Here is a 24149-nt window from a genome sequence, read left to right on the forward strand (position 1 = left end):
AAGACCTGATTGGTCTTGAAATGTGAGAAGGACATGATATTTGGGAGGGGCCAGAGGTAGAATTATATGGTTTGACTCTGTTTCCCCACCAAAATCTCATGTCAAATTGTAGTTGCCACATTGGATCATGAGGGCAGATTTCTCTTTGCTTTTCTCATGGTAGTGAATGTGTTCTCACGAGGTCTGATGGTTTAAAAAGTGTGTGGCGGGCGGGGTGTGGTGGCTCACGCCTATAATCCCAGCACTTTGGGAGGCCGAGGCGGGTGGATCACAAGGTCAGGAGATGGAGACCATCCTGGCTAACATGGTGAAACCCCATCTCTACTAAAAATAGAAAAATTAGCTGGGCCTGGTGGCGGATACCTGTAGTCCCATCTACTCCAGAGGCTGAGTCAGGAGAATGGCGTGAACCCGGGAGGCGGAGCTTACAGTGAGCCGAGATCTCGCCACTGCACTCCAGCCTGGGCGACAGAGTGAGACTCCATCTCAAAAAAAAAAAAAAAAAAAAAAAAGAGTGTGTGGCACTTCCCCACTTGCACTCCATGTGAAGTGCACCTTCCTGCCACCATGTGAAGAAGTTCCTTGTTTCCCTTTTCCCTTCCACCATGATTGTAAGTTTCCTGAGGCCTCACAGTCATGCTTCCTGTTAAGCCTGTGGAACTGTGAGTCAATAAACCTCTTTCATACATTACCCAGTCTCAGGTACTTCTTTTCTAGCAGTGTGAGAACAGACTAAAACACAGACAAACCATTTACTAAACTGACAAAAAAAAAAAAAGAGAAACATAATTATATACGTTTAATAATTTAAAAACAAGTAAAACAATAGATATAATGAAAATGAGACATTATGAGGGATTATTTTTACTAACAAATGTGAAAACCTAGATTAGAAAGAATAGTTTTCAAGGAAAATATAAATTATCCTATTTAATACACATGATAATCGAAAACGTATTAGTCCAGTAGCCAAGGAGGAAATTGAAGACACTGTTGAAATATTACCTTTCTACAAACCAGTAGGGCATTGATTCATGTGACTGTTTTTGAGCACCAGTCATCACCAGGCACCACGTTAAACCCGGGGAGACAGTGATAAGCCCAGCCTGGGCTCCTGTACCTACATTGTTCATTTGCTACTGGGGCAGCCCTTTAAGAAGGAGAATTCCTGTGCTCCTTATACTTTTTCAGAACTTGAGGGAAAAAGGAAAATTTCCCAGTAAGTAGTTTAGCATTGAAATAATTTTGGTTCTGGAGTTAGATTGTGTGAGTTCTGTTTCACCACTTAATAATTGTGTAATTAATAATTGTGTGACTTGGCAAGATTTAAAAAAAATTTTTTTTATTATCATTTTTTAAAATTATACTTTAAGTTCTAGGGTACATGTGCACAACGTGCAGGTTTGTTACATATGTGTACATGTGCCATGTTGGTGTGCTGCACCCATTGACTTGTCATTTACATTAGGTATGTCTCCTAATGCTAGCCCTCCCCCCTCCCCCACCCCACAGTAGGACCCAGTGTGTGATGCTCCCCTTCCTGTGTCCAAATGATCTCATTGTTCATTTCCCACCTATGAGTGAGAACATGCGGTATTTGGTTTTCTGTTCTTGTGATAGTTTGCTGAGAATGATGGTCTCCAGCTGCATCCATGTCCCTACAAAGGACACGAACTCATCCTTTTTTATGGCTGCATAGTATTCCATGGTGTATATGTGCCACATTTTCTTAATCCAGTCTGTCACTGATGGACATTTGGGTTGATTCCAAGTCTTTGCTATTGTGAATAGTACCACAATAAACATACGTGTGCATGTATCTTTATAGCAGCATGACTTATAATCCTTTGGGTATATCCCCAGTAATGGGATGGCTGGGTCAAATGGTATTTCTAGTTCTAGATCCTTGAGGAATTGCCACACTATTTTCTACAATGGTTGAATTAGTTTGCAGTCCCACCAACAGTGTAAAAGTGTTCCTGTTTCTCCACATCCTCTCCAGCACCTGTTGTTTCCTGACGTTTTAATGATTACCATTCTAATTGGTATGAGATGGTATCTCATTGTGGTTTTGATTTGCATTTCTTTGATGGCCAGTGATGATGAGCATTTTTTCATGTGTCTGTTGGCTGTATAAACGTCTTCTTTTGAGAAGTGTCTGTTCATGTCCTTTGCCCACTTTTTAATGGGGTTGTTTGTTTTTTTCTTGTAAATTTGATTGAGGTCTTGGTAAGTTCTAGATATTAGCCCTTTGTCAGATGAGTAGATTGCAAAAATTTTCTCCCATTCTGTAGGTTGCCTGTTCACTCTGATGGTAGTTTCTTTTGCTGTGCAGAAGCTCTTTAGTTTAATTAGATCCCATTTGTCAATTTTGGCTTTTGTTGCCATTGCTTTTGGTGTTTTAGACATGAAGTCCTTGCCAATGGTTTAGAAAGATTCTTAAACTTTCTAAACCTTTATTTACCATTTACCCTCCATTAGTTAAATGTTACACCATAAATGCTGTTTGTTTAACAAACCGTTTAAAACATCTGCTAAGTACCAAAAAACTGTGCTAAATTGCTGAGCAAACAAAAGCAAAGATTATTTCTGACATCAAAGAATGTACAAGCAGTAGGGGAGATAGAAAAATCAACAGCTAGTTACAGCACATGACTTTTATGTGCTAACAGAGGGGCTCAAGGGCTCTGTGACCATGAATGTGATGGGGCTGCAGCACATAAAAACAGGTTGGATGCTGAGGAGACAATATTTGAGTGAGGATTTAAGACCTCTCACTTAGTAGATGAGAGGGAAAATAAAGGATGTCTTTTGGGCAGAAGAAGCAATTTCTGAGCAATCTGGAGTTAACAAAGAAAACAGTGTATGTTGTATCCTGACACATAGCAATGTCTGCTATAGACAAAGTGCTCTTGAGATGTTTTTTTGGGAAAAAAATAATTTTTTCATGACTGAATTTTTGCTTAATTCAACTTTTATTGTTTGTATGGCTATGCTTAGTTACATGTATAACATACCTGATAATATTATCTTCATAGTTTTTCCACTATTATCTATCAGAGTTGTTTGTGAAAGCTGAAAACCTTATGTACTTTATACCTTAAAATTTTTAATTCAAAAGTAAATTTATTGATAGTTATATATATATATATATATGTTATTTTTAAAATAATCTTTCCACAATTTACAGGTTTGATAAGTTAAGCAGTTGTTTGTTATTTTTATTTATAAACATGAGCAACTAAATGACTCTAGAAGTCTTAGATTCATAGAATGCTAAAGCTAAAAGAGACACTTCCAAATTTTTTAATTTAATCTTTTCATTTTAGGGATGAGGTGGCCAAGGTCTCTTTTGTGGGTAATGATTGTCTGAGTTCACACAGCTAGTCAAAAACTAAAGGCTAGGCTCCCATTCCAAAGTTACTGTGCTTTCTACCAAGAGAAGCTATGCTCTTTCCACCCTAACACAATACTTCTTTTAAGAACATAGCTTCCCCCTGCCCTTTTGTTACTTGATTTTTATTACCCACATACTGGGAAGAACACATTTCAGTTTTGTACTTGGGATACAATTGAGAAAAATGGAAGAGCAGAAGAATCTTAAGTTTTAGCTTCAGTATGTATGCATTAACGTTCACCGGAAATATTGCAATCTTCGTATTCAGAGCTGGTAGTTTATAGTAATTGTTTGCCTTTTTCAAGCGCACAGTGAACTTCAGCAGATTTATTTTTAAGAATTATGCAAACAAAGTTAGTCATCCATATATCAAGTTCCAGGTAAATGTGGGAGCTATTTACTTAACGGCCATCTACATAGATCTAAATTTGTTTGCTATCCAGTGCCATCTAGTGTCTAAAAGGATAATAGCGTATTGGTAAACCTAAATACCTTGTTTCTAAAATTTAACTGGTTGTGAGTTGAAGTCTTAACATTGACTTGAAGTCTTATGAATAAAGTGATGTTTGAAGTGTACATGGAAAGAAAGATGAAAGCAAGTGTTAACCAAGCGAAGTAAACATCTATTTGGCTGATATCAATGAATTGGATTTTTCTATTTCATTAAAAGATGGTGTTTTTATAAATTGTATTAGTCTATTCTCTTGTTCATTTTCCACCAAATCAATTTATTTCCCCACATTTACATTTTTATAATTTGAATATTTTTAATTCCTTTATTGAACCAACCTATTGATTAGGACTTGTGCACGCAATCTTTTCTAGTTTAAATTATCTCTTTAGAAATAGATACAGAAATTTGCTGTTACCACAAAATATTAGCTACCTTATAATGAGTTTCTTAGAAAAATTTAAAAGCTGATTCCTCCCCTAGGACTTCTTGGACTCTGATAGGATTGATTTTCTACTCTTTGGGCAATCTCATTGATGCTAGTTGAGAAGGGGAGGGACTAGTGGTCACCTTCACCTCTAGAACTCTCAAATGCTAAAGAACTGTAGCAGCCTTTGGTCAAGTAAATATCCTGAAGGCAGTTACTTTCTTCTCTGGAAATGGTAGAGGTGGCTAATGTTTGAAACTTTAAAGTTTTTCCTTATTTTATAGTTGTGGTTTTTATCTCTGGCCTCTAAAAGATGCTTGTTCTAATTACAGTTTTCATATATTTATACAGTAGTAGAGCAGGAGTTAATCTTAGAGACTCAGTTCAACTCTGGATATTATAGATAAATTTGATATTGTTAATATATGGATAAGAGGCTTAATACTTCTTAAAATAATGTCTGGTGTTTTTATTCATCCTTCTATGAAAATAGTGAGCATAAGGTTTTTTATGTTATTAATCTGAATATTCCAGTTAAATCTTTAAGTCAGCAATTATATTGATTTTGAAAAATGAACTCCCTATTTCATGTGTAAATGTCTTTAGAACTTATTTACATTAATCTTTTATTAATGATTAATGCATTCATATAGATACTTCACCAATGAGAAATTCAAAGTATATATTTTTTTGTTTGTTTGTTTGTTTGTTTTTAAGCAGGATCTCACTCTGTCACCCAGGCTGGAGTACAGTAGCACAATCTTAGCTCACCTCAAACTTCTGGCTTCAAGTGATCCTCCCACCTCGGCCTCCTGAGTAGCTAGTGCTACAGGCATGCACCACCTCACCCAGCTAATTTTTTTATTTTTTGTAGAGGTGGGGTCTCACTATGTTGCCCAGGCTGATCTTGAACTCCTGGTCTCAAACCATCCTCCTACCACAGCCTCCAAAAGCCCTGGGATTATAAGGATGAGTCACTGTGCCCAGGCCAAAGTGTATAGCTTATAAAATAAATCATGATTATTTTGAAATACTAAGAACTAAGTCAGGATTTGCCTCGCCAAATCACAAAATGTACTGTAAACTTTTTATAGTAATTAAAACTGTGGTCTACAAGTAAACCCAATGATACAGAATTGGGAATTCAGAAACCGACCCAAGTATATTTAAGGATAGGTGGGGCACAGTGGCTCACGCCTGTAATCCCAGCACTTTGGGAGGCTAATGTGGGGTGGATTACCTGAGGTAGGGAGTCTGAGACCAGCCTGACCAACATGGAGGAATCCCATCTCTACTAAAAATACATAATTAGCCGGGCGTGGTGGCGCGTACCTGTAATCCCAGCTACTGGGGAGGCTGAGGTAGGAGAATCGCTTGAACCCAGGAGGCAGAGGTTGCAGTGAGCCAAGATTGCGCCATTGCACTCCAGCCTGGGCAACAAAAGCAAAACTCTGTCTCAAAAAAATTAAAAATTAAAAATTAAAGTATATTTGAGGATGAAATGTATGATGAAGGTGGCAGTTCAATCAGTGGGAAAATGATGACTCAGTCCATGACCTCCTACTTGACAGTATCTGTGGAATCAAGGGAGTTTGAATTAACTTTTCCCTAGCCCTGAATATGTGTAAAATTCAACCTCTATTTCAGAGGTTCATTATTGACTTTTTATATTTGTAACAGGTAGCTACCTATCAATGCATTCAACTACAAAAATCAGTTAAAAAAATACTTCTGGAAAACATGTGATTCCAAACAGTGACTGATCCTCAATTAGAAATGAATGTTAAAAAGGGAACTTCTGCAGGTAAATTGTTTGGAGGCAAACAAAACAAAAACCACAGAGTAGGGAACCACTAATATAAAGGAGGGAAAGTGGAGCCATGAAAACATGTCAGAAACAAGTGTGTGTTGTGAGGTTAGGCTTCATTTTCCCTTCTGCTGAAGTTTTTGGCCTTCATATTGCAATTGTTAGCATTTATCGTCAGCTCTTATTGGAAACATTTCTGTTTGATTAATGTGAACAAAAATCGTGAGCTAATTAGGAAAACAAGTATGAAGCTTCCACTATAAAGTACTAGTCGATTTTTGATAATTATTTTTTAACTACATAGAGAAGTTTTTCATATTCTAGCAAGTAGTTAAAAGACTTCTAAACCTTTTATTTTCAGCAAACTTAATAGATAGAAGAGCTTTCCATACACTCTCGGGTACAGTATTTGCTTATCTGTTACTTGTGTATCATATGAAACCTCCACACAAGCAATACATATTTTATAATACTGAATATATGATCATCTAATAATGTAAGAATGTATACGATAGTCTGTTATTATTGGATTATGAAGCTACATATAACTTGAACATGTGATTAAATTCAGCCTTAAAGGGCCTATGGCTAAGTCATAAAAAAAATGTGTGTTTTACCTTTTCAAACAAACAAATGCAGCCAAAAACTATGACTCCCTCCACACCCCCCACAAAAATTCAGAGCTACTGTTGGAAGCTTGCTCCAGAGTTCACCTTCTATTTTCATTATGACATGTTCTTCTTTAAGAGTTAGCTAAACCACTCAGTTCAATTTATGTTCACTTCCTGCAGTTCTGTCTTTGGTACAGAAAAGGGACAGTTGCTTCCTTATAGTTTGAGAAAATCATTGTCAATTCTAATTTTTCTTCATTCTAAATATGCCACTTTTTAAATTTTTTTTCTTGCGTTTATCTCCTTTTTGTTCTTGAATTACCTTTCTACTCTTTCCGTCTTAAGAAAGGGTGACAAACTGAATTGTGTTTGGACAATGATAGATATTGAATCTAATGAGAGTCTTACTGTATGCCATGTGTATATTGGTGCCTAATGTAGTTACAGTAACTAGAAAATGGTTTTTCTAGCCTTTTAAAGAATAACTAAGTTGCAACTGTCACTCCTCATATATGAAAATTTTAATCCATAAGTATATACTTTCTATTTGAACATATTAAATAGCTTCATTCTTTTCAAAATAATTACTTGAAATAAATTTTTCACATGCATTGTACTTAACAGCAAATACGACTTAAGCACAACCCTATGTAGATATACTTGGAAATGCAGGTATTTTGAACTTAACTTCTAATCATTTATGCTTGTTATTAATTTAAAGCACCCAGGGTGAAAGCAAAGTCTTGCTTTCCTCTCCCTTCCTCCTTGTTCATTAAACCAAGTTTATGGGATTTCTTAAATCAAGTTAATGGGGTTCATTCTCTTTTGATTTTAACATGTTGAAAGAAAGAGTTCTGTAATTTTACAACGCTTAAAAACCACTTACCTGATAAGTTAATAAATGTATCTGTCTCATCCTTAGAGCTACCTTCATAATAACAAGTATTGTAGAAAGGTGCTTAGGTTCAGAGGGCTGTCTGATACTTACTGCTTCAGATTGTCTTCGTTCTTAGGTAGAGTAATCCAACATAAGATAAAAATAAAGTGAAGTCTGTGGGAAATTTACTTCAACCTTAGTATTGTCAAATTTTGTAGATAATCGTAATACAATTATGTCAAAACATTGCCCCCACTTTCTACGTGATTTAAGTAGCAATTCTTATTTAGTAGAAAGTAGTTTTAACATATGTTTGGATTTCATCAAAATAACTGATTCTATTTTTAAAAAATGATTTATTTTAAAATAGTTTCAGGACATTACCTTCCCACCCAGTCATTTGAAAGGGGAAGGATCACTCAGATTTTGTCAAGATTTTTGCTCAGAGAAGAGCAAATTTTTCATCTAGAGTATTCTGAATCTACAGTCTTATAAGCTAGCCATCGAAGCAATGTGAGTGAGTCTTATAAAGAGAAGGTTCTGAGAAGGGAAGATTTCTAATGAAAATGAAGAATGTAACCAAATCACTTGACTTGCAGCTACTGATTGTATCTTCAGGTAACATGTATCAAGTCTGTAGGGAGGCTGGACCCTGTGTGTGTTTGTGGTCTGATAGAATCTTGATACCAATGACAGGAGGCATTTTTTCTGATTTCATTTTTTTTCTATGTATCAAAATAGGAGGCTGTTTGATGAGTGTTTCTGTGCCTGTACATTCACTTAAGTTTTAAATGTGAGTTTGCACTTTTTTGTGAATTGGAAATGTGAGATAGTTTCACTTTAGATAATCTGATTTGATCATGGCAAAGCGCCTTTCTTCCTTTTATGCCTGTTCTTTTAATTGATTCACAGATGTATTATGACTATTGAGTAAAAAAGACACACTATATACGTGTGTCCTTTTGTGCTATGCATATGTACGGGAAAGTCTGTAAAACATCTTTTCTTCTCCCTAGAGCCTGTGCATATTCACACCACCTGGGATAAAGGAAGGAAAACCCCGCCTCATCCCTGCTGGGCCCATTACTCAGGGCACCACCATCTCTGCTTATGTGGCCAAGTCCAGGAAAACATTGCTAGTAGAAGACATCCTTGGAGTAAGTGGCTTTTCGACTCTTTGTGATCTTTTTAACCTAAAGTATTTAATTAAGAAAGATGGCGTATCATTTTGATGTTATAATTTAAACTGTTTCATTTTAAAAAGCATGAAAGCGAGTTACAGATCAGTATATTGATGTGTAAGTTAATTGTTTGTACTCAGAAAATTCCCTTTACCAGCTAAGAGCTAAATTTGCACAGTTCTTATTTCAACACATGCCAGTACAGTTAAACACAAAAATACCGTGTATATTTATATGAATGTAAACTAAATGATTACTGTTTTATGTTTCATATTTTGCTAGGACGCATATGAATGAGTTAGCTATTGCTGTATGACAAACTACCGCAAATTTTAGTGGTATCCTACAGTAGCCACATGTTACTTCTTATGAATCTAAGGACTTGGTTATTCTGCTGATCTGGACTGCTGTCAGTTGGGCTTGCCTATGTGTCTGAGGTCAGCTGGCCATCAGTTAGGTGCTGGCTGGCCTTTTATGTCCTCCGCTGTCCCTGTGCCTCTCATCCCCTTCCAGTAAGGCTATCCTGGCTTGTTTTTGTGGTGGTAGCAGGAGTCTGAAAGAAGTAGTGGGAAAGACACAAGTGAGTTTTCAAGTCTCTGCTTACATCAAATTTACTACCCTCCCATTAACCAGAGCAAATCACATGGACAGGCCCAGACTCGGTATTGATCCCTAACAAAGGACATAGGTGCAGAGAAACTAGACAAGGTGGAGCCCTCAGTCTAGTCTTCCACAGTACATGTGGACATTTTAATAAAATTTTATGACATGGAATATAGACTCTAAAGGTAACAAGTATACAGTTGTAAAAAAAATTGCCCTAAGTGCTAATAGGAGCCGTGAATCCTCGGTTTTAATTTTGTTTTTTCCACCATTGTTTGTATGACCTTGAATAAATTGGGTAGCTAGAGGAAGGAAGGAAGAGACAGAAGGAGAGAAGGGAAAGAACGGAGGGAAGGAGAGAAGGAGAGAGGAGGGCCCATGCTATGTAACTTCTCATTTGAAAATGTTCTATTGTATATGTACGTTTTCAAAAGATCTGTAAATTACAAGTACAGAGTTATACTATTTCATGAAGCTCTAATTCATCCTGATAACTTCTTACAGACAGTAGAATTTGAATAAATAGAATTGGTGCTTTTGATATTAATTCATTCAGTTTCCCTGTACTTCCTTTGAGTAACTTGACTAAGCTAGAAAATTATTAAAAATCAAAGAACCAATTTCATTTCTTATGATAAATAATTGATCATTATTAGATGATTTGAATACTTAGTATAGGCCTTTGAGATTCAGTTAGAATGACTGTTGTTAACATACACTTTTGTGTTACTCCAGGCTTAAAAGTAGAAAAAAGTTTACATATAATTTTCTTCACATGGTGTTTACATTTGGAGTAATTTTCTCTACGGCATTGTACCTGTAAACACTCTGAGACTGTTCTGGCACATGGAAGATGATGTCAGCATTTATGATTATTTTTATTATATGAAATTAACTTTCATCATTCATTCAATGTATACTGCATGAGGATAAGGAAATGTTAAAGCAATATTTGGGTATAAGTTCCATGAAAAAGTAAGCATTTCCTTACATAAGATTTGTGGTGGCTATCATCATTTAGTTTTCCTTTGAAAAGTACTGCTTATTATTGATTACAAGTATCATGGCAATTTCTGATGGAAATAAGAATCATAACTTAATGATCATTTCACTGAATTTATGTCTTTTTCTCTTTTTGTTTTTCAGGATGAACGATTTCCAAAAGGTACTGGACTGGAATCAGGGACTCGTATCCAGTCTGTTCTTTGCTTACCGATTGTCACTGCAATTGGTGACTTGATTGGTATTCTTGAGCTGTATCGGCACTGGGGCAAAGAAGCCTTCTGTCTTAGTCACCAGGAGGTGAGCTCTTTAAACGCTCGCTGCATGTTAGAATTTTTAGTTGTACCTAGCTCACTGAAAGTGCTTGTTAGTATTGCTAAGTAATACTAAACTGAAAATACATGAATGAATATTTAAAATCACAATTTGCTTAACAATGTTTTGATACTAATAATGATGATTTTAAAACCTGTTTCTGTTTAGAGAGGAAACTGGTTACATAAGAAATATGGTCCTTTTGTTAAGTAAAATTCAGTATAACGATAAAAGGTATGCCATATTCTGAGTCATAGAAAGTAGTAGAATGACCTTCGAGATTTTTCACACTCTGGTTGTCTTTATGTTTTCTTTAAAATGTCTTTTTCTTAGCTTGTGTCCTGAATAAAAGGCTCTAGTGTCAAATACATTTGCATTCCATTCACTATTCACTGAATTGGCTCATTAATACTAAAAGCAAGTATTAACATGATATTTATCACATCCAGTATGAACGAATTCCCTTCAGTGGCCTAACTCCTGTCCACTTGCCTGAATGAACCCATCTCCTGCTCCCCCACCTGTCCCTCATTCACTCCAGCCATGCTGGATCCTCAGGCAAGGCTGACAGGCTACTACTCAGGCCTTTGCATTTTTTCCTTCTCTCTACTTATCCCCCTCACAGCCACATCCTTTGGAATTTCCTCAAATGTTGCCTTCTCTATAAAGCCCTCCCTGAAAACTTCATGTACATTTGAATGGCTCCTATCCAGTATTTCTTTCCCTCTACCTTTTACTCTGTAGCACCTGTCACCATCTAATATATTATATGCTATACTTATTTCCTTTCTTGTCCTTCTCCCTAAAGTACACTGAAAGCTACTCCATTTCTGTTATTTCTGTTATTTACTACAGTATCTCCAGCACCTAGAATAGTACCTGGTACATAATAGACACTCAAATATTCATTTGTTGAATGAGTGAATAATAAAAGTAGAATAGCTAGTAATTTTGAGGAACTTGTTAGCTGGTTTATATATATATATATGTGTGTGTGTATATATATAATATATATATTTGATTTTTACGTTTTAGAAATATTTCATTATTTAAAGTGGTCATTAGATTACTTTTCAATAGCATTTTTGTTAAACTGAAAAATAATAATTTTGTTAAAAATCATTGGGCTACAACTCTCTTAATCAGTTTGTTTTCCATTTTATTCAAAATTAAGATGAACAAGAGAACATTAAAGTCAATTAAATAGAAGGGGAAAAATATAAAAGAAAAACCTTGTAAATATTTGGTGCTTTGTGTTTGGAAAATGTTCAAAAGCTCAGTGATCTCAGAAAATTCTTCATATACATGTATGCCCCAGTCCTTTGTTGAGATGACTACATGTGACTAATAAAAACTTGTTATATACATATATAAAATACATATTATTACTTACAGGTATGTATTTCTAATTTTTTTTAGGTTGCAACAGCAAATCTTGCCTGGGCTTCAGTAGCAATACATCAGGTGCAGGTGAGTCTTTGGGGTGTTTTCACAGGGGCTTCCTAAGGGAGAAGAGTGTTTTTAGAGCACAGCATTGAAGACTGGAGTAGAGGTTAGGTCACCTAATGCCTTATTTTGGGATATTACAATATTCTGTTATTTCTAGAAATTTTAATTTAATCAGTTATATTTACTTACTCCCTGCCTTAAATATTCTGCAATTATATGTGCGTGCATTCACATATATATATGTATAATGCATATATATGTATTCATGCAATAAATGGCATATGTCCTGCTGAAAATCTAGGAATAATCTTCTACTGGAGTTGCATTGATATTTTTATGATTCCATTTCTTAAGTTAAATTTTCCTCTAGGTGGTCTATGAAACATTCTCACTTTAAGATATCTGGTTCTCTTGAAGATATTATCTAATTTAAAACTGACAAACTACTTAAGAGTTTTACTGGTGGTTAGACTTTAAAGTTCAAGAACATGGTAGCAATATAGCATTCTTTGTATCTTCTCCCTCTCTCTCTTAAATTTTTTGGTGGTGGTTTTATTTTTCTACTTCTGTTTCAGCAAATTGAGGTTGATGGGGGAGGAACTGTATGCTAGGAAGAAAAATCGAGCTGTAGTATAATAGAACGAGTAGAAAGGACTCTTGAATTATCAAGTGTAGGTGGAACATGTGCTCAACTACACTTTTTAGAAGTACAGTGTAAAGTAGTTCGAAAGAGGGACTTGGGTAGACTACCCGGACCTGAATGCTGCTTCTATCACTTATTAATTCTGAAGCCTCAGTAAGGTTTTTAACATCTTTATAACTCTATTATGAAATGTAACTTCCAAACCTATAATGTTTTGTGGTGCTTGAAACAATAAATATAAAGTGCTTACAACAATGCTTAGCACATTTAAGTATTCAGTAAATATTAATGGTTATTGATATTATTATTACATTACAATCCAAGTGATTGTGTTAGGCCTTCTTTCAATAAATAAGGTAATTAGTATTCTGGAAGTTTTATTTTTAAATAAGCAGAAATCTCTTATAATTGTAGCTATCATTTTATATGGTAGGTATGCAGAGGCCTTGCCAAACAGACTGAATTGAATGACTTTCTACTCGACGTATCAAAGTAAGTGTTTGTTTCTGGGGATGTAGTAGCTCTTATTAATCAACGGTTTAAATTAAGGGCAGCCTGTGGCAGAAATAGACTATCGTCTATTGCAGCTGATAACTGAAGATCCATCTTCACGAGTAGTCTGGGAAGAACGGTTAATCATATTGTGGACTGTAGAGTTATATTCTCATTCACGTTCACTCTAAAGTGAAGGATTGCAGATATATATGTCATTATCTTAATTTTCAATTTTGATGTATATTTTTTAAATAGACTCTCTCAGAATATGTTAAAGACACTAAATATCTCTGTTTTTGCAGGAGAATACTGGCTCCAGTGGAAGGGAAAATGTTCTGGTGTATTTTTTTACAAAAAGTCCTAATTGGTTTTTCTAACAATGTCAGGAAGTTAAACATTATTATTATTATTATTATTATTTAAATTTTCCCAGGTATAGTATCTCAGTTATCATTTCCGAGAAAATGTTCTATTTCCATGGTTTGGCCTAGAAAAACTCCCTTTGACTGGCAGTGGAAGCAATTATATAATAGATGTTTATTAAATCACATATTTTTATTGCTTTTATTTACTACAGGGGACATTGTCTATATATCTGACCCATATAATTCATCATTGAAATCTAAAATGGGTCATGTCCTCCTACAAGTTTACTAAAGTAATAATGTAGTTTTTCCTCTGGCCTCCAGCAGCAATGATGACATGTTATGTCTCACATGTCACTGTAAATGCACCTAACAATTTACCCGTCAGTAATTATTATTGATCCTCATTAATTAGTTTGAAGTTACTAGTTTATGTTACAGTTAGTTTTTGAAATAATAAAATTAAAGAAGTATGGGACTGAAAAAGCTCTCTTTGGATACCTAAGCCAACTAGGTAAAGCACTACCTAGCCAGTGGAGTCTATCTTAAGAGTCCCTCTTTACATTTTCCATATATTACATGCATATTGATTTACATTTTTTCAGGTTTACATTTTAGTATATGCACTATTTGCCTCTGAAACATTTACTTGCTGTTCATAACAATGAATATAGACTCTATATATAAAGTCCTTAGATCCTTAGCATTACTTGTATGCTGACATTTCTTCTCAAGTGAATTACGTTACTTTCTCAGTACACTTTAAGTACTAACTTTCTCCAGTTTTCAGTGATAATTTATATTTAACTATTGATGATATTTGGCACATTTAAATATTTTTATTTTAGATCAGCATTATTAATGAAAATATTAAATATGGTAGATGCAATTTTATTTCTGCATACTTTGTTAAATGCAACACACTTTCTACACTGATACTTGTCAATAAAATAAATACTGATTGCATTCTCTGGAATTATAGAGCCCTCACTCTAAGGTCAATGATAAAGTTTCATTTATCTCTTTAAAATAATATTACAGTACTGATTTTTTTTACCAAAGCACAAAAATCAAATGATATTTATGTTTTTTATTTAAATGTAGACAAAACCAAGAAATGTATTCAAAGTGTAATATGTGCTGTGATCTAATAAAATTATTTACAGGACTTTTGTTTCTTTTTTTCAGAACATATTTTGATAACATAGTTGCAATAGATTCTCTACTTGAACACATAATGGTAGGTTGTTTTTGTTCTGAGTATGATTTTATTTAACCCTTAGACCCATGGTGCTAATATATGGCATAACATTTACACTTTTTTATCCACAGGCACTTTTAATATTATGAAAATGTGGTGCTTAGGAATTCACCTTGATCTGTTTATCACTTCTTTTAGTTTTGGGGGAGTAAGTTTGAATAACGTTTTTCAAAAGCTCAGAGCTTTTCTTTATTAATGGAGAGCCATACTTAGAAAAGACATTTGGTTTCTTTTTATATTCTTCAAAACACCTCTTATATATGGGATATGTTAGGAATTCTCAATTGATTTTTTCCTGATCTTCAAGTTCATTCTGCTTAGTTCTAGTCTTAATTATTCCTCTCTCTTAGATGGCTATCAGGCACTTTTGAGCCGAAAGCTGTATGACGTAGAGTTATAGGCATATTTCCCTATGCTGCTGAGTACTTTTAGGTCTCTAGTGAGGCTTCTTTCAGAAGTGGCTTCTAGTTCTCAGAATGTGTGGGTGTATACCATGGATGCCCAGGCTTTCTTGGTACCATTTGTGCCCTGTTACGTGCTTTACTAAATGCTCTTTCTCCTCCTCATTTTTCTGGTCCATCTCAAAATACAGTACCCTTCTGCAATAAAGAGTTTTCTCATCTAGAGATTTTATGTTGCATACTGATAAGATTTTTTTTTTTTATTTGACAGTAAAAGACAAGTATGAAGTGTGCTTTGTGCAACGTCTTGTAGAGACAGGAAGTTTACTAAGGGTAATTAGAGAATAACACAGGTTATTAACTTCGGCGCGTTCTTTCTGTGATAAGTTATTTCTCTATATAGTTTTATCTAGACAAAAATAAAATAATTTTACATTAAAATAACTTCTCTTGTTATGAAACAACTGAAGGAATTTGTACATCAGTGAATACCTTTAAGAAAAATATAAAGTTATAATGTAGACTGACATCGAGCTTATACTAGGGGTACAAGAAGCACTTATTGCTTGTTCTTTGTATTATTAACATTTTCTTTTAAAAACAGCTTTATTGAAGTGTAATTTACATACTATACAGCTCATCCATTTAAAGTGTTTGATTCAGTGGTTTTTAGTATAATCATGGATATGTGCAACTATCATCAAACAATTTTAGAACATTTTCGTTACCTCATAAAGCAACTTGGATACCCTTTTAGCTGTTATCTCCTTAGCTTATCACTTCCTTATACCCCTATTTCCCCTTGCCTCACCAGCCCTAAGCAACCATTGTCTACTCTCTTTCTCTGTGGGTTTACCAATTCTGGGCATTCTATCTGAAAAGAATCACATAATATGTAGCCTTTTGTGCCTGGCGTCTTTCACCTAGCATACTGTTTTCAAAATTACATACTGTGCATGTATCAGTACCTCATTCATTTTTATGACCAAATAATATTCCATTTTATGGATATACGTACCACATTTTAAAAATCCATTCCTCAGTTGATAAAGACATTTGGGTTGTTTCCACATCTTAGCTCTTGTACATAGTGCTACTGTGAGCATTCTTCTACAGGTTTTGGTTTGAATGCCTGTTTTCCATGGTTTGGGGTATATATCTCGGAGTGGAATTGCTGGGTCATACAATAGTTCTGTGTTTCACGTTTTGAAGAACTGTCAGACTTTCTATGGCAGTTGCACCACTTTTCATTCCCAACAGCTGTGCACAAGGGTTCTGATTTCTCCACATCCTCACCAACACTTGTTATTATCTGACTTCTTCATTACAATGGGTGTAAACTGCTATCTCAGTGTGGTTTTGATTAGTATTTCTCTAGTGACTAATGATGTTGAATATCTTTTCTTGTGTTTATTGGCCGCATGTATGTTGTCTTAGGAGAGATGTCTATTCAGAGCCATTGACCACTTTTTATCATTGTCTAATTAGGAGTTCTTCGTCTATTCTAGCTATAACTCCCTTGTCTCATAATTGCTTTGCTAATGTGTTCTCCCATTTTGGTAGGTTGCCTTTTCACTTTCTTGATAGTGTCTTTTGAGGCACAAAGATTTTGATGAAATCCAGTTTTAGCTATTTTTTTCTTTTGCTGTTTATGCTTTTAGTTTTATATCTAAGCCAAATCAGAGATCATGCAAATTTACTTAGATATTTTCTTCTAAGAGTTGTAGGGTTTTTAACTCTTGTATTTAGGTCTTTGATCTGTTTTGAGTTAGTTTTCTATATGATGTTTGGTAAAGGTCCAGTTTCATTCACTTCTATGTAGCTATCAAGTTTTCCCCAGCACATCAGTTGAACATAAAATGTGGTTTTATTTCTGGACTCCTGATGCTATTCTGTTGCTCTGTATTTCTGTGGTAATGCTAGTACACTTTCTTGATTACTGTGGTTTTGTAGTAACTTTTGAAATTAGGAAGTGTGAGTTCCCCAACTTCTCAAGATTCTTTTAGCTCTTCTGGGTACCTAACAAATACATTTAAATTTTAAAAGTAGCAGGTCAGTTTCTACAAAGAGATCAGGTGGAATGCTAATAGGAATTATGTTGAATCTGTAGAACAATTTGAAGTATTGCCATCTTAACAACTGGAAGACAATTAAGTCTTCTAATACATGAACGTGAGGTATTTTTCCATTTATCTAGATCTTAATTTTTTTCAACAGTGTTTTGTGGTTTTGGAGAATAAGTATTGCTTTTATTTTGGCCAGTTTATTCCTAAGTATTTTATTTTTAATGCTATTATACATGGAATTGTTTTCTTAATTTTAGTTTTTGATTTTATACTGCAAATATATAGAAACAACATTGGTTTTTATATATTGATTATGTATCCTGCAAGCTTGATGAACTCATATATTAGTTCCTATAGTTTCTTAGTGGATATATATATCCAGTTGGAGACAGTTTTACTCCTTACTTTCTATTCCAGGTTGTTTTATTTCTTTTTCTGGCATGATTGCCCTGGCTAGAACCTACAGCACAATGCTGAAAAGAAGTGGCAAGTGTGGACCTTCTTATCTCATTGCTGATCTCAAGGGAGAAGCATTTAGTTTTTTGCCATCAAATATGATGTTATTTGTGGCTTTTTCATAGATGGCCTTTGTCGGGTTGATGAAATTCCCTTTTATTCCTAGTTTATTGAGTGTTTTTTCATGCAAGTATGTTACATTTTGTCAAATAATTTTTGTGCATCAGTGTAGATGATCATATGTTTTTTATTTTTAATTCTATTGATAGTGTATATTACATCAATTGATTGTTGTGTGTTAAAGTAACCTTATACTCCTGTGATGAATCTCAGTTCATTATGTTGTGTTATTTATATAAGAATTGCCTTAAATTTATAGAAAACTTGATATCTTCAGCATATGGAGTCTTCCTAGCCAAAGACATTTTCTTATTTTCAGTTTTTTTAAAAAAATACTTCTTGAGTGAATGTATTGATTATGGTCCCCCATAGTTAACTTATTTTTCCAATTTCTAGTTTTTAGTTTTCAAGATAGACAGTGATTTATAATGCACAATAGTAGAGGTTCTAGTGGTTCTTCTTTTCCAGTTTGTACAGTACTTATTTCTTTGTGTCTGTTAATGTATTACCTGCAACCTAATGAACACTGTTGAATGGAAGCAATAGAAATCAACAAGGGGATATATTGATTTTTCTTGACATGTGTACCTCCCACATTTCATTGGAAGCAACAGAAATCAGCAAGGGGATATACTGATTTTTCTTGATGTGTGTACCTCTCACATTTCATTGCTATGTATATTTGCTGTGGATCCACAGCAGATATAATTTATCAATTTTAAAACATTTTCTTCTATTCCTAATTTTCCGTGAGTTTGCATCTGATTTGGTGTTGGGTATTATCAAATTTTGATAAGCTATTTAAAAATGATTGGAGTAGACACCTGTATTACTACTCAATGTTGAACCACTCTTACATTCCTGGCATAAAGGCTATTCAATTGTAATGTTTTCTTTATTCCTGGATTGGGTGTTAATATTTATTTCCAAGTTTTGCATCTATATTCATTCATCAGATTGCTCAATGTTTCTTTTTTTCTATCCTTCAGTTGCATCGATATTGGGTTATGCTACGTTTATAAAATGAGCTAAGAAATGTTCTGTTATTTTCTATGCACTGAAGTGGTTTAAGTATACATATTATTTGTTCCCTTAATGTTTGATACCAATGTTTGTTCCCTTATTGTTCCCTTAATGTTAGATACAAATCAGCCAATAAGACCCCAACAAGATAATAAATGAAGCACATTTATTTCCTTATTTTTCACTCTTCTTATCCACTACCCTTACATAGTTTTAGATATATAAATATTTTTATATACTTCATGTTTCTTAAATTAATTTTTCATGATGCGTATAATTTCTTAGACCCCCATTGGGGTCTTATTAGGGGTAGATCTCTGATTCTATTTTCAGTTTCTTCTATGATATTGGATCCTTCAAGTTTTCATTCACCCTTTTCTGCTATAATGTTTCTCGGGAATCTGTTATATTCCTGTAATACATAGTAACTGGAGTTATCAAATGGTGAGCAAAACCCCTCACAGCCTCTGGCCTCATTGATCTTTTAGTCTGTGGGGAGACAGACATGAGCCAAATATCAACATAACTGTGAAACTACAGTCAGAGTCAGGCCTATAAAGGAGCATAACAGTGCTCTGAAAGCTCATGATGGGATCTAGTGTAGCTGGGGAGGCTGTGGCAAGCTTTCCTGATACTGTGACTTTGGTCTGATGGTTGTGTGGAAGTTACACAGGCAAAGAGGAAAGATGATTCTACTTTAGGGGATGGGGGAACAGTGTGCTCCTGTGTAGAAAGGCCCTGGAAGGGCCAAGTCACTCAGGCCTGGGAGGGAGTTTTGAATTAAGGCTTGTAAGCTAGAAGTGTAAAGCAGATTTGTGTTTTGAAAAGATAACCCTGGAATAGAGGAAACAAGTGGTGAATGAGGTTAGACTTTTTTGAGGAACTTTTTGATAATATAAAAGATTTATCATTTTCAGAAAAGCAAATCTGGGTAATTTTTTTTTTTTTTTCCCTGAGACATACTCTTGCTCTGTCACTAGGGTGGAATGCAGTGGCACGATCTCAGCTCACTGCTACCTCTGTCTCCCAGGTTAAAGCAATTCTCCTGCCTCAGCCTCCCGAGTAGCTGGTACTACAGGCGTGCGCCACCACGCCTGCCTACTTTTTGTATTTTCAGTAGAGATGGGGTTTCACCATGTTGACCAGGATGGTCCTAATCTCTTGACCTCGTGATCCACCCACCTTGGCCTCCCAAAGTGCTGGGATTATAGGTGTGAGCCACCGCGCCTGACCAAATCTGGGTAATTCTTAAATTCCTAGGTGATCAGTTCATCTAGGTCAGTGCTTCTCAATGGGGCAATGCTGATTTGGGCAGAGCAGTTCCCTCTGGCACAGTGTCATCCTGGGCACTGCAGACCTGCAGCATCTTTAGCTTGTGAGAATTCGTAACCAACAAACGTACCTGCACTTATTTCCAGATGCCCCGCAGTCAGGCAGCTCAGCTGCTAGTTGGGAATCAATGAATTAGATCTTCAAATCAATTTTTATAAATTTGTAGGTACTTTATATTTCCTTTTATATCTGAAAACATCAACTACTTAAATTAGTGTAGGTAATAAAAGAGAGGGTTTACTGGCTCAGACTGCTGAAAAGCCATTGAACATTCAGGCTTACATAATTAGTGGACGTGGGGGCTCAAATCATCTTTTCAGGAATATGTCTTTCTCTGTTTCTCAGTTCAACTTACTTCTGTGTAGCTCTTATTCTCAGGCAGTTTCTCTTTGCATGATGGCAGCAATAGCCCTGACAGCTGTCATCTTACATTTAAAATGAAGTTTTATATCAAAATCAATAAATAATCAGTATTTATGTCATATCACTCACTTCACCAACAAGATAATAAATGAAGCACATTTGTTTCCTTGTTTTTTACTCTTCTTATCCACTACCCTTACATAGTTTTAGATGTATAAATATTTTTATATATTTCATGTTTCTTAAATTAATTTTTCATGATGCCTATAATTTCTTAGGTATCATTTACTAACAAGTGTTACAGTTTCAGTATAGTTTTAATGATTTCTTTGCTCCTCACTTTTTCTTGGACCCCGAGTCTTCCCATGTGTCCTTGAATTTATTTTTCTATTTCTTCATTTTCGCTTGAGCCCATCTCCTTTTCTAAAATAGTTCAAAGATAGTACATTTCTGAGTACTGTACCCTTCTTAAATATCTTCATATTGCCTTTATGCTAGTTTGACTTGGTAAAGAAGTTTAGACTTAAAGTAAGTTTTCCTTAGAAATTTGAAGACTTTAAACTTAATTTAAAATCTGAATTTAAAATCTACTGTTGCCCTAAAGAGAGTTGTTCCACTTACAGGTAAACGTGTGCGGATGTGTGTATGCGTGTGCGGATGTGTGTGTGCGTGTGAGGATGTGTGTATGCATGTGCGGATGTGTGTGTGCGTGTGCGGATGTGTGTGTGCGTGTGCGGATGTGTGTATGCGTGTGTGTAGCGGGGGAGTAGAGGTGGCTTTTAGATTGACCTTCTGATGCTTGGAGTTTATAAATATTGCCAAAATATGTCTAGATATTTTTAACTCCTTTTCAGCATCTGAGGGTCATTTCAATGTTAAACCTTAATACTTGGGGAGAGTGAAAAGGTAAACATATGTTTAGAAATGCTCATCTTAAAACAGAAGCTTCTTTTTCTTTTTTTAGACAGGGTCTGTCTCTGTCACCCTGGCTGAAGTGCAGTGGCACGGTCTCTGCTCACTGCAACCTCCGCCTCCCCGGCTCAAGCCATCCTCCTACCTCAGCCTTCCAAAAGTAGCTGGGACAACAGATGCATGCCACCAAGCGCAGCTAATTTTTATATTTTTAGTAGAGACAGGGTTTTGCCATGTTGCCCAGGCTGGTCTCAGACTCCTGAGCTCAAGCAGCCCAAGGGCCTTGGCCTCCCGAAGTGCTGGGATTACAGCGTGAGCCTCTGCGCCCGGCCACAGAGGCCTTCTTAATGCCTATAATTGTTTGTCTGTTGATTTTTTTGACATATGAAATAACATTATCCTTAAACAATAAAAACTTTTATCTCTTCAAATATGTATACCTCACATCTTTTCCTTGCCTACTAGCATGCTAATGATGGTGATAACATACCTTTGTCTTATTCTTAGCTTTCGTATCTTAAGGCAGCAATTCTGTTATTTTACCATTTGGTGTAATAAGGACTGTTGTTTTGAGGAAAGCATTATTACATTTTCTATATATTCTTTTATTGCATTTTACTAAAGTTTTTATCATTAATGATTTTGCTGAATGACATCACATGCTTTCGTTTTTGCGATGGGGTCTTGCTCTGTCACTCAGGCTGGAGTACAGTGGCACAGTCACAGCTCACTGCAGCCTCTGCCTCCTGGGCTTGTGAAATCCTCCTACCTCAGCCTCCTGAGTAGCTAGGACTTACAGATGCATGCTGCCATGCCTGATTAATTTTTATATTTTTTGTAAAGACGAGGTCTCGCCATGTTGCCCAGGCTGGTCTCAAACTCCTGGGCTCAACAGATCTGCCCACCTCAGTCTCCCAAAGTGCTGGGATTACAAGCATGAGCCACCGCATGAAGGCTCATCACACGCTTTTTGACTACCAGGAAGATAATCTTGCAGATTTTGCTCCTTGGTCTTACTGCTATTATGAATTATAATAGACTTTATGCTACTGGAGAGTTCAGAATAAACTACGTTTTCAATATTGTCATATTTGTTTAATTATTGCTAGATTTGATTTGGTTGCATTTTTATTTATAACTTTTCTTCTGTTTCAAAAGTAAATCTGTCCATGATTTTCTTTTTTATAGTTTCTTTGTCAGTTTTCAGTATCAGTGACACAGCGTACATTGTAAAAACAACTGGAAAAAATTGTTCTTTTCTGAATGTAGATCAGTATAAATTGTATGGGAATTTGTTGACAATTTTTAAAGAACTCGTATTTGAAGCCATTTGAGGCTGGTGTCTTTTTTGGTAATATTTTTTGATAGTTTTTGAATTATCTTTATGATTCTGGTTTGATTTATATTTTTCAACACCTTCTAAGCTTATTTTATTTTCTGAAACATTGTCCGTTTGATCCAGATTTTCAACAAATATTAACGTATTTATGCCAAAATATTTATTAAGCAACTGACGTTACCCCAGACACTACAGATACAAATTTCACTGAGTATAATTTAATCTTTAATAATGCAGGGTCATTCTTGTTACTTAATAATTTAAAATCGCAGGGATGTGTGAATTAGATGAGTGATTCTTCTGTATTTGCCAACGACTCAGCTCCATCACTCTTGTCCTGCCTTTGTGTGATTAATTTTTCCTGAAATGTGTATTGAGAGTTTTGGGTTATAGAGATCTTATATGTTCTAAGCCAGGGGTTGGTTGGCAAACTTTTTTTGTAAAGGGCCAGATAGTAAGTTGTTATGCTTTGTGGGCCATACTCTCTTGCGGCCACTCAGCTCTGCTGTTGTAGCAGCCATAAAAAGTACAGAAATTAATGAACGGGGCTATGTCCCCATAAAAATGTTATTTACATTAACAGACAGGGGGCTGGTTTGGACCACAAAATTTAGCTGGCCCTAACTCAGCCTTCTTCTGGGCATTTGGAATACTGTGGGAAAAGAGAAGTGGTTTCTGCTGTTTATATAGTTCACAGGCTAAGGGAGGTGAGAAGTAACCTGGAGGTCCTGATACTGGGCAGTATACTCAGTCCCTGCAGAGTGGGCACAGCCAGTATTTGCTGGCTGTATAAATACAGTTCTATAGTAGCAGTGAACACAAAGGTGTAATAGTGTAATTGTAGGATGAAGACAGGTTCCTAACTTAGACTTATTTTTATTAAATCGATACTTTTTATATGAGATGCTGTATTTTCCCCTGACTGCAAGGTTCCTCTTGCAAAGACTTTGTGGTGGCTGTTTTATGCTAAGGATGAATTCTTTTTCTCCGAGGAATAATTTCATGGCTATGATCTGGACAGTTGAAGTTATCAGAATTCTTAGTATAGGTAAATACTGTATTAATGACACAGCTGTAGCCCCAACCCACTCAGGACAGTAGGATATGTTAGGCATTGAAGAAATATTTGTTGAAGGAAATGGAAGCACAAATGAGTGATGAAATGAATACATGGTTTCCATTTAGAAATGGAAAAGCATATTTGTTATAAAAGCATGGGCCATGGGAACAGCTAGTATCAGTTCAAATACTAC

The 24149-nt window shown here is 35.4% G+C and overlaps 1 protein-coding gene across 9 annotated transcripts in view; it reads left to right on the top strand.

The window, feature by feature from the left end:
* PDE10A (phosphodiesterase 10A) overlaps positions 1-24149 on the top strand; it is a 362722-nt gene that overhangs the window by 250814 nt on the left and 87759 nt on the right. For all 9 annotated transcript variants that reach the window (XM_030929478.1, XM_030929471.1, XM_030929470.1 and 6 more), the window contains 5 exons: positions 8587-8727; positions 10501-10656; positions 12091-12141; positions 13197-13255; positions 14812-14863. In XM_030929478.1, the coding sequence (XP_030785338.1) occupies positions 8587-8727; positions 10501-10656; positions 12091-12141; positions 13197-13255; positions 14812-14863 (459 nt within the window). The remainder of the gene's footprint in view (positions 1-8586; positions 8728-10500; positions 10657-12090; positions 12142-13196; positions 13256-14811; positions 14864-24149) is intronic.

This window comes from Rhinopithecus roxellana, chromosome 4, assembly GCF_007565055.1.
Source record: "Rhinopithecus roxellana isolate Shanxi Qingling chromosome 4, ASM756505v1, whole genome shotgun sequence".
Taxonomy (NCBI): domain Eukaryota; kingdom Metazoa; phylum Chordata; class Mammalia; order Primates; family Cercopithecidae; genus Rhinopithecus; species Rhinopithecus roxellana.